Here is a 10,593-nt window from a genome sequence, read left to right as displayed (position 1 = left end):
GGACGCGGCCGCCTGGCGAGGGGCGTGCACGGAGCCCACTGCAGGGACCCACACACCTGGACCCCACGTCGATTCTCCCCTCCAACCCCCATCCCCCCAAACACACACAGACACACAGACACAGACACACAGACACAGACACACAGACACAGACAGACACACAGACACAGACACACAGACACAGACACAGACATAGACATAGACACACAGACACAGACAGACACAGACAGACACAGACACACACAGACACAGACACACACAGACACAGACAGATACACAGATACAGACACACAGACACAGACAGACACACAGACACAGACACACAGACAGACACACAGACACAGACAGACAGACACAGACACACAGACACACAGACACAGACAGACACACAGACACAGACAGACACACAGACACACAGACAGACACAGACACAGACACACAGACAGACACAGACACAGACAGACACACAGACACAGACACAGAGATACACACACAGACACACAGACATAGACACAGACACAGACACACAGACACAGACACACAGACACACAGACACACAGACAGACACAGACACACAGACATAGACAGACACAGACAGACACAGACACAGACACAGACACACACACAGACACAGAGACACAGACACAGACAGACACAGACACACAGACACACAGACACACACAGAGACACAGAGACACAGACACAGACACAGACACACAGACACACATAGACACAGAGACAGAGACACAGACAAAGACACACAGACACAGAGACATAGACACAGAGACACAGACAGACACAGAGACAGAGACACAGACACACACAGACACAGAGACACACAGACACAGACAGACACAGACACAGACACAGACACAGAGACACAAACAGACACACACAGAGACACAGACAGACACAGACACAGAGACACATACACAGAGACACAGAGACAGACACAGAGACACAGACACAGACACAGAGACACACAGACACACCCAGCATGGAGCCAGGCCCCCTGGGGCCTACCGTGAGGTGGGTCATGGTCAGACAGGACCCTTAACAGAGATGAGGCCTAAGAGAAAAGCTGCGAGCAGGCCCCTAGGCACACCCCTGTGATCTTCCTACCAAGGAGGCTGAGGCCTGGAGGACTGCAGCTTGAGGGCGGGAAAGTCTATGCGACTTTAGCTCCAGAACAACCAGCAAAAAGCCATGTTGGCGTTATGGCTCGAGAGGCTGTGTGTGTGTGTGATAGACGTTAAGGGACTTCAGTTTGCTGGGCCACTTAAGCAAAGTCTCCAGCCCTATCCCCCCTTTTCTTTCTCTTTTGCCAGTCCTGGGGCTTGAACTCAGGAACTGAGCATTGTCCCTGAGCTTCTTTTGCATAAGGCTAGTACTCTACCACAGCACCACTACTTGATTTTTCTGTGTCTCTGGTACTGAGGAATCGAACGCAGGGCTTCATGCATGCTAGGCAAGTGCGCTACCACTGAGCCACCTTCCCAGCACCACCTTTTCATCTTTATTTTTCAGATAAGGTGTGACTTCTTTTTCTCTCTTTACCTGGGCCAACCTCCTAATAGAATAGCTGGGATTGGAGGAATGAACCACCATGCTTGGCTTTTTTTTTTTTTTTTTTTTTTGGTATTGTGTTTGAATTCAGGGCTCCCTGATTGCTAGGCAGGCTCAACCACTGAATTGGGTCTCTAGGCCTTTTCTGCACTGGTTATTTTGAGAAAAATACTTGCTTTTTGCCCAACGGGTGTGTACCACACCAGCCTCATCCACTGAGTGTGGAGAACGTTTTGGTTTTTGGCTGTGGGGCTTGAACTCAGGGCCTGAGTGCTGACACTGAGCTCTTTCACTCAAGGCTAGTGCTCTACCACATTGAGCCCCAGCTCTATTTCCCATCGTCTAGTGGTTAAGTAGAGTTAAGGGTCTCATGGACTTTCCTGCCCAGCCTGGCTTTGAACCACGATCCTCAGATCTCAGCCTCCTGAGCAGCTAGGATGACAGGCGTGAGCCACCAGCTCCCATCCACATGCCTGTATTTTTTTCAATACGCTTCCTGAATAACCCACTGATTCTGAGTTTGAGAACTACACCCCTGTTTTTGGTACCAAAGAAAAAGCGCCCCACCAGCCAGAGGTGCAACATGAGGCCAAGGGACTTGGAAGGCCGGTGGCCCTGGCTGCCTAGCGGTGCTCACCCAGCACACTCCAGGTCCTTCCCCAACCATCTGTGGATGGTTTTTCTCCTACCGCCTCCCTAAGACGTGCTCTGCATGAGCCAGGTACAAAGCAGCCGTGTGTGTGTGTGTGTGTGTGTGTGTGAGATCCTCTTGGGTTTGGGGCCATGTGTCTGTGCAGAGGGACAATGTCCAGGCGGTCACTGCAGCTCCTCACCCAGATCCTCAGCGTCGGGACGCAGCCCCGGCGGGGGCAGAGAGGGGGGCCCAGGAGCCGGGTGGGGGCAGAGAGGGGGGACCCAGGAGCTGGGCAGGCGTAGAGAGGGGGGCCCAGGAGCCGGGTGGGGGCAGAGAGAGGGGCCCAGGAGCCGGGTGGGGGCAGAGAGGGGGGCCCAGGAGCTGGGCGGGGGTAGAGAGGGGGCCCAGGCGCGGGGGGGGGGCAGAGAGGGGGGCCCCGGAGCGGGGTGGGGGTAGAGAGGGGGGCCCAGGAGCTGGGCAGGGGTAGAGAGGGGGGCCCAGGAGCCGGGTGGGGGCAGAGAGGGGGGCCCAGGAGCCGGGTGGGGGCAGAGAGGGGGGCCCAGGAGCCGGGTGGGGGCAGAGAGGGGGGCCCAGGAGCTGGGCGGGGGTAGAGAGGGGGGCCCAGGCGCCGGGGGGGCAGAGAGGGGGGCCCCGGAGCGGGGTGGGGGTAGAGAGGGGGGCCCAGGAGCTGGGCGGGGGTAGAGAGGGGGCCCAGGCGCCGGGGGGGCAGAGAGGGGGGCCCCGGAGCGGGGTGGGGGTAGAGAGGGGGGCCCAGGAGCTGGGCAGGGGTAGAGAGGGGGGCCCAGGCGCCGGGCGGGGGTAGAGAGGGGGGCCCAGGCGCGGGGGGGGGGAGGCTGGGCGCTGCGGCCTCACGCGATCTGAAAGGGAAGCGGCAGGGGACGCTCCAGGCCACAAACCACGCGAGGCCGCACAGGACAAATGACTTTAATAGACCCGTCACAGTGCTGTCCTGGCGGGGACAGCGAGAGGGGCGGAGAGGGACGGGGTCACCCCGCGAGCGGCGCCCCAGCCCGGAGGCCTGCCACACTCACGCTGCGATGCACACGCACGCACACTCACGCTGCGGCACACACACGCACGCACACTCACGCTGCGATGCACACGCACGCACACGCACGCTGCGATGCACACGCACACACTCACGCTGCGATGCACACTCACGCTGCACACTCATGCTGCGATGCACACGCACACACACGCATGCACACTCACGCTGCGATGCACATGCACACACACGCATGCACACTCACGCTGCGATGCACACGCACGCACACGCACGCTGCGATGCACACGAACGCACTCACGCTGCGATGCACACGCATACACACGCATGCACACTCACGCTGCGATGCACACGCACACACACATGCACTCACGCTGCGATGCACACATGCTGCGATGCACACACGCATGCACTCACGCTGCGATGCACACGCACATACACGCGTGCACAAACGCATGCACTCACGCTGCGATGCACATGCACGCACACACGCACGCACACGCACGCTGCAATGCACTCACGCTGCGATGCACACACACGCATGCACACTCACGCTGCGATGCACACTCACGTATGCACACTCACGCTGCGATGCACACGCACACACACGCACACACATGCAGACCAGGCGGGCACCGCGCGTGTGCACACACAGTTAAATACGCGAAGACAGGAACTCGGCATCGATATATACAGGGGGGAGGGGAGGGAAGACAGGACGGGGAGAGGAGAGGAGAAGGAGGCAGAGAAAGAGCAGAGAGAGAGAGGAAGAAGGGAGGACCAGGGAGGGCAGACAGTCTGTAGAGAAAGGGGGAGGGGGAGGGAGAGGGAGGGGAGAGCAAGAGGGATGGGTGGGGCGTGGGGAGGGAGGAAGGGGAGGAGGGGGAGAGGGGGACGGAGAGGGAGAGATGGGTGGGGCGTGGGCCCCGGGCTCCCCGCATGCTCGGCCAGCTCTCCGCTATACCTGGCACCATGCCCCTGCCAGAAAAGCAGCCGCCCCGTGCCCCGCCCCTCCCGGACGCCCCGGGCGCCCCGCCCCTCGCCCCGCCCCCAGGACGCCCCGCCCCCAGGACGCCCCGCCCCTAGCAGGGCCCGGGCGCCAGGGGCATGTTGCTCTTGAAGCCCGGCTGCCCGTTGGCGACCTGCGCGGGGTCGCCCGGGCCGGCGGGGCCGGCGGGCTCGGGCAGCAGCCGGAAGGCGTGGAGCGGGCCGGGGCGCAGCGCGCGGCGGCCGGGGGGCGCGGGCGGGCTCAGCAGCGCGCGGGGCGCGGCGGGCAGCGCGCGCAGCTCCAGCGGCGGCGGCGGCGGCGGCGGCGGCGGCGCGGCGCGCGCGCGGCCCGGGCTGGGCGAGGCGGACGGCAGCGTCCGCTGGCTGCCGCTCAGGCAGCTGCCGCCGTCGTCCAGCGAGTCCCGGCGCTGCGAGCGCTCCAGCGTCCACGGCCCGTCGGGGCCCAGGCGGCGGCGCCGGCGCCGGCGGCGGCAGCCCAGCAGGCGCAGGAAGGCGCGCTTGAACTCCTTGCTGGAGCACGGGTAGATGACGGGGTTGAGGCAGCTGTTGAAGTAGCCCAGCCAGAAGACCACCTTGAACACGGCGTCGGGGGGCTTCAGGGCGGAGAACAGGGAGCCTGGGGGCGGGGCGAGGGGCGGGGCGAGGGGCGGGGCGAGGGGCGGGGCGAGGGTGTATTGAGGCAAGGAGGTGGAGGGTGGCGGGGAGAGAGGCAAGGGGGCGTGGCGAGGGGGCGTGGCGGCGGCGGGGCGTGGCAGAGCGAGGGGCGGGGAGAGAGGCGAGGGGGCGTGGCGAGGGGGCGTGGCGAGGGGGGCGTGGCAGAGCGAGGGGCGGGGAGAGAGGCGAGGGGGCGTGGCGGCGGCGGGGCGTGGCAGAGCGAGGGGCGGAGAGAGAGGCAAGGGGGCGTGGCGCGGGGAGGAAGGGCGTGACGGGGAGAGGGGTGGAGCGAGGCAAGGGGGCGGAGCATGGCAGGGCGTGGCGGGGGCGGGGTGAGGAGGGCGGGCAGGGGGGAAGGGGAGGGGCAGAGGTGGACAGACAGACAAGCAATGAGTTACTGTCAGGATCCCTCTCCTCTCCCCCTCCCCTCCCTTCCTCTCCCCGCCCCTCCCCTTTCTTCTGGGATTTGAACTCAGAACCTTTACACTTCGTTTCCTCTGGTCGTTTTTTTCTAATACAGTCTCGATTGTCTGTATTTTACTCAGTGTCTTTCAGTATCTGTGGGAAGGAGGTGCCATTCAACAAAGCCTTGTATGCTCACAATGCGACTCCTCTGCTCATTCTCACCCCTCCCTCTCCAATCCCCTCCTCTCTTATTTTTCTTTTTCTTTTTTTTGTCGGTCGTGGGGCCTGAACTCTGGGCCTGGGCGCTGTCCCTCAGCTCTTCAGCTCAAGGCTAGCTCCCTACCACTTGAGCCACAGCACCATTTCCGGCTTTTTCTGCTTTTTCTCCTCCCCCCTCCCCAAGGATAGTGTTGTACCACTAGAGTCACAGCTCCATTTCTGTTTTTTTCTTTTTTGGTAGTTTATTGGGGACGAGTCAAGGTCACAAATGTGAATCCTAGCTACAACAACACCATCTCCCCCTCCCCAAAACCACTCAAGCAAAAAAGGCAGGCTAGAGTGCTTGAAGCCTTGAGTTCGAATCCCAGAACCTCCCCTCAAATAAAGAAATCCTAACTACATCATGCTTTGTGAAAAAAAAGTGGGAAACAGCGTGAGATTTATGCTAAGTAACTTGCCAAATAACCATATGTGTGTTTTAAAAACATCCTCAAATTAAAAGACAAACATTAAACACAGAATGCTTGCCTAGGGGATGGGCAGATGGACACAGGGGATAGGAAATGGGATTAAAAGGAAATAAATCAGTGAAATAAGAGAGCCTGGCACAGACTGATGACGATGAGCAGTTATGATCCAGAAACGCCATTAACTGCTTTCTCTGAGTTTAGATCCAAAAACATGTTCATATCAAATTAGAAACAATTTCCATTTTAAATAAAAGGCAGTAGAGGACTTGGACAGGTTAAATGGCTGGAATTTCAACGAAATTTGATTCCAATACAAAATATGATTTTACATAAAAAGATGCAATCAGTAATGATCTTCTGGGAAACATGAGAAAATACCAAAAATCAAAAAAAAAAAAAAAAAGCAAAGCATTTTAAAAAAGTGAGCGTAACCCTGCAGTGCTAGAAAATGACATTGATTAAATAAATATTAAACAAGACAGAGTCGATATAGAGTCCAGTCTCAATCCTCCTGAGTGCTGGGATTGCAGGTGTGTACCACCAGACAACCAAAAAGTCACATTCGAATTCATATATGTTCACTTCTTTTCATATAAGTATATAGTTTTCCTCTATACATATCTGTAACTATATGTATACACACATACACACATACATATATGAGTTTTTTTTGCCTGGGCACTGCTTCTTTTGCTCAAGGCTAGTACTCTACCACTTGAACCACAGCATCACTTTTGGCATTTTCTGGTATGTGGTGCTGAGGAATCCAACCCAGGGCTTCATGCAGGTGAGGCAAGCACTCAACCACTGAGCCACCTTCCCAGCCCCGTGTCCAGCTCTTTCCGTTGAGATGGAATGGTTCTCACTGTGGTCCTCCTGTGATCCTCTCAGCCTCCCACAGGGCAGGGATGTCATGTATGTATCACCTTGGTGTATCATTTCACCCAGCTACTGGTTGGCAGCTACTGGTTTGCCCAGGCTGGCCTCCATCTGTGATACTCCCAAGCTCAGTCTTCCAAGTAGCTGGGATTATAGATATGAGCCACTGAGCGACTATAGAGTCTTCATCTCTGTTTCACTGGAAATGCTGTGCCCAGGACAATGATGGGCAAGCTTTTACCATCCTTTTCCTGTGAAGAATCCGGCTAGGACTGTGGCACTGGGAGGTGCTCTGCCCGAAGGTGGGGGTGGGGGGGGGCGACTTTTCTCTTGGACATTTATGGTCATGTTTGGGTTTGAATCCCATAAGCTGTTTTGTTATCTGAGAAAAAGACCATTCTTTGTCCTCAGAGAATTTGGGCAGCGTGGCTGCCCGGAACAGAGGTTGGGGATGAGGTGGATCTGGTATTAAATCTTCTCTTGAGGGATCTGCCGTTTGACTTTAGATAATGTTGATTAGTCCTCTCAGCCTCCAGTCTGTGCTCTGTGAAATGGAGTGGTTCAGGTGGTAGAGCATCTGCCTAGCAAGTGCAACGTTTTGAGTTCAAATCCCAGTATCTGTAGGCGACGGGTCCAGGGACTGCCCGAAGATGTCAAACTGGGTGGATGCTCAAATCTCTTCTACAAAATGATGCTATAATTTGCATATAGCGTCCACCCATCCTACCATGTACTTTGAATTGTCTCTAGATCACTTACAATACCAGATGCCAAGGTCAGGGGTTATATAAATAGCTGTTATGCTGTAGTTCTTATGAAACAGGACAGGAAAGAGGCCATGACTGTTCAATACAGATGCAATTTCCCACTCCAGATATTTTCAGTGCATGGTTGGTTTGATCCTGGGATACAGACCAGTCCTCAAGAAGCCTGTTTATACCAACTCCTTCCCCCAAAATTGGTTCCACTTTTTTTTTCTTTTTGGCTGTACTAAGGTTTGAACTCACCACCTTGTGCTTGTTACACAGATGCTCTACCACTTGAGCCATGCCCCAGCCTCACTGGCTACTTTATTCTGCACTCCTAAGAATGTACTAGCAGATCTCCTTCTGTGATTTTATTGCTTGTTTGTTAATGTTAAGCCATACCAGAGGTGCCAAGATCCTTGCTCACCACCCAGACTGCAAAATCCTCCCAGGGAAAACCCCTATTTTCATTGATTATTTTCCTTTCCCTCCAGATTTGTGTATTTTTATTACAAAAAATGATGTCTGCTGCGTTTAAAAATTACATATTACCAGAAAAAAAATCTATAAAGGAGTGAAAATTCTCCACTAAAACTCAAGGGACCAGACTTAACAACTTTGCTTTCATCCTTCTAGATTTTTCTAAATGGGGTCATACTGCACATGCCATTCCCTAAATTGTGTTCTTTGCTTAGAATATTTACAAGGTCCTCGCCCACGTCAGGGTATGAGTTGCTCTCTCACCAACCCCTCCCAAGCTGCATTACACTTTAATGTCTGCATGCACAGCAGTTCGGTTAACACAGTCTTTTATGCTACTCTGGTACGTGGTTAAGTTTTGGTTTAAAGCTGTTAACTAATATGTGTCAATAAAAAGCCTCAGTTTTCAGATGTCCGGGGTTTGCATAGAATAAATTTCCATACTGGGAATCAGTAGTTCTTTCCCTCCTTCCCTCCTTTCTTCTTTTAATAGTCCTGGTGTTTGAATTCTGGGCCTTGTACTTGCTAGGCAGGTGCTCTACCCTCTGGTTCTCTCTGGGCTCCCTAGACCAGCCACACGAGGGCAGTGTGGGACACTGGGAGGCCACTGTGGATCCCAGAAATATTTTGGTCCCTTCCCTTTTCCCTCAGCAACGCACTGATTAAGGCGTTGTCTGCCGCCCTGGTCTGAGCCCCAAAGCCAAAGGGAATTAGGGAAGGTGCTAAGCCTCTTAGGCATGGAAGAGGATGGGTGCTAGGGCGCGATTCCTCCTGGGCAACCAGTTAGACCTGGTCCTGGGGAGTGGCAGGGGTGGAGGCTCTCAAGGCAGTCAGGAGAGTGGGGGGAAGAATACAGCAGGAAATGAGGGCCCTGGAGCCCACCCTCTACTTAACTCTGTTCCTTCTGCTTATCCACCCTGCTCGCTAGAATCCCACCAAATGGATACACACACACACACACACACACACACACACACACACACACACACACACACACACACACACACACACACACACACACACACACACACACACGTATATATATGACTTCCCAAATGGGAAAACCTCCAGTGACTGTTATTTAAAACTTAAGCCCAAAGAGGCTTTATCAGGTCCTTAGTAATTTCTTTTAACTTCTTTTAACTCCTTTCTCTCTCCCCTTTCTCTCTTTCTTTCTTCCTTGTGGTCCCAGGCAGGCCTCTACCACTTGAGCAACACCCCTTGCGCTTTTTAGCCTTAGTGATTTTTCTGTTTGTCTACAGCCAGTCTCAGACTGCCATCCATAGCGGAGATTACAGACGCATATCACCATAATCCAGCTTGTTCACAAGCGGGGTGGGGGTGGGGAGGGGGGTGTCTTGCCCGCTTCCTCCCCTCCCCCTCCCTCTGGGCTGATCTCAGACCAGGAGGAGTCTCCTGTTCTTCCCCTCCTGAGTAGCTGGGATTACAGCAATGAGCCGCCATATCCACCCTCAGCCAACTTTCTTACATCCTATTATTTAATTTCGTTTTATTTAATTGCATTTTGGGGAAAGTTTTAGCAAGGGTTTATTTTAGTCTAACAGAGTTAAGTAGAGGAAAATAGAGAAAGAGAGAAACATTTCCTGCTCTTCATGCAGGAAATGTGAGCCGTAGACTCTATGTTCAAGTGCACTGAATGTCCACATTTCATGGTGAGGATGAAGCCATGCAGATTTAGATGGACAATAGCACGAGGCCCACTACAGGTTCGGGAAAGAGCACCTGGACATGAAGCTTTATTGCTAAGCCCAGCAGGGCTGGGAAGGTGGCTCAGTGGTAGAGTGCTTGTCCAGGATGCATGAGGCCCTGGGTTCCATTCCTCAGTACCACATACACAGAAAAAGCCGGAAGTGGTGCTGTGGCTCAAGTGGTAGACTGCTAGCCCTGAGCAAAAGAAGCTCAGGGGCAGTGCCCAGGCCCTGAGTTCAAGCCCCAGGATTGGCAAAAAAAAAAAAAAAAGCCCATGACCTGTGACCACCCTCCCCACCTTTCCCCCAATACCCTTGTTCCTTTACTGTGAGGCAAAGTGCAAAATCTTATTCCTAGCAGATTCCTTAGCCTTGCTGGGAAGAGTGACGCAGCCAGCGGGCTGGGGGAGCCCTGCCATGGTCTGTTTGAGTGCTAGAGCCAGAAGGGGGCTGAGCCACAGTGCAGCCGCTCTGGGCCTGCCCATCTGAGACTCTACCATTATCCATTTGATTTGATTTATTATGAAACACTAGCGTCAGGCAAGCCCAGGACTCAGGGGAAGAAGGAGGTGGTAAAAACATTTCACTCAGCTTGTAACTACATTGGAAGGTTTTGGTTTTGTTTTTTTTTTTTTTTCCAAGGTGGTTTTTCTTAGGAACATTTGGCTATCCTCTCCGGCCAAGCCATGTTTTCCCCATCTGAAAACAGTCTGGCTCAATAAAAACCAGAAAAGCTTCTAGTAGTTGTGATTTCTTTCGGCTTTTGATAAACATTTTACAAACTTGGTAAAAAAAAAAA

At 54.3% G+C, this 10,593-nt stretch overlaps 1 protein-coding gene across 2 annotated transcripts in view; it reads right to left on the bottom strand.

Annotated features, from left to right (window-relative positions):
- Positions 1–4,284: 4,284 nt before the first annotated feature.
- The window catches only part of Adra1b (adrenoceptor alpha 1B), a 71,673-nt gene continuing 65,364 nt past the window's right edge, over positions 4,285–10,593 (bottom strand). For both annotated transcript variants that reach the window (XM_069993934.1, XM_069993936.1), the window contains one exon: positions 4,285–4,848. In XM_069993934.1, the coding sequence (XP_069850035.1) occupies positions 4,307–4,848 (542 nt within the window). In that variant the 3' untranslated portion in view covers positions 4,285–4,306. The remainder of the gene's footprint in view (positions 4,849–10,593) is intronic.

Source organism: Dipodomys merriami, unplaced genomic scaffold, assembly GCF_024711535.1.
Source record: "Dipodomys merriami isolate MVZ:Mamm:240054 unplaced genomic scaffold, mDipMer1.0.p SCAF_44, whole genome shotgun sequence".
In the NCBI taxonomy this organism is placed as follows: Eukaryota; Metazoa; Chordata; class Mammalia; order Rodentia; family Heteromyidae; genus Dipodomys; species Dipodomys merriami.
This window is presented reverse-complemented; position numbering and strand designations above follow the sequence as displayed.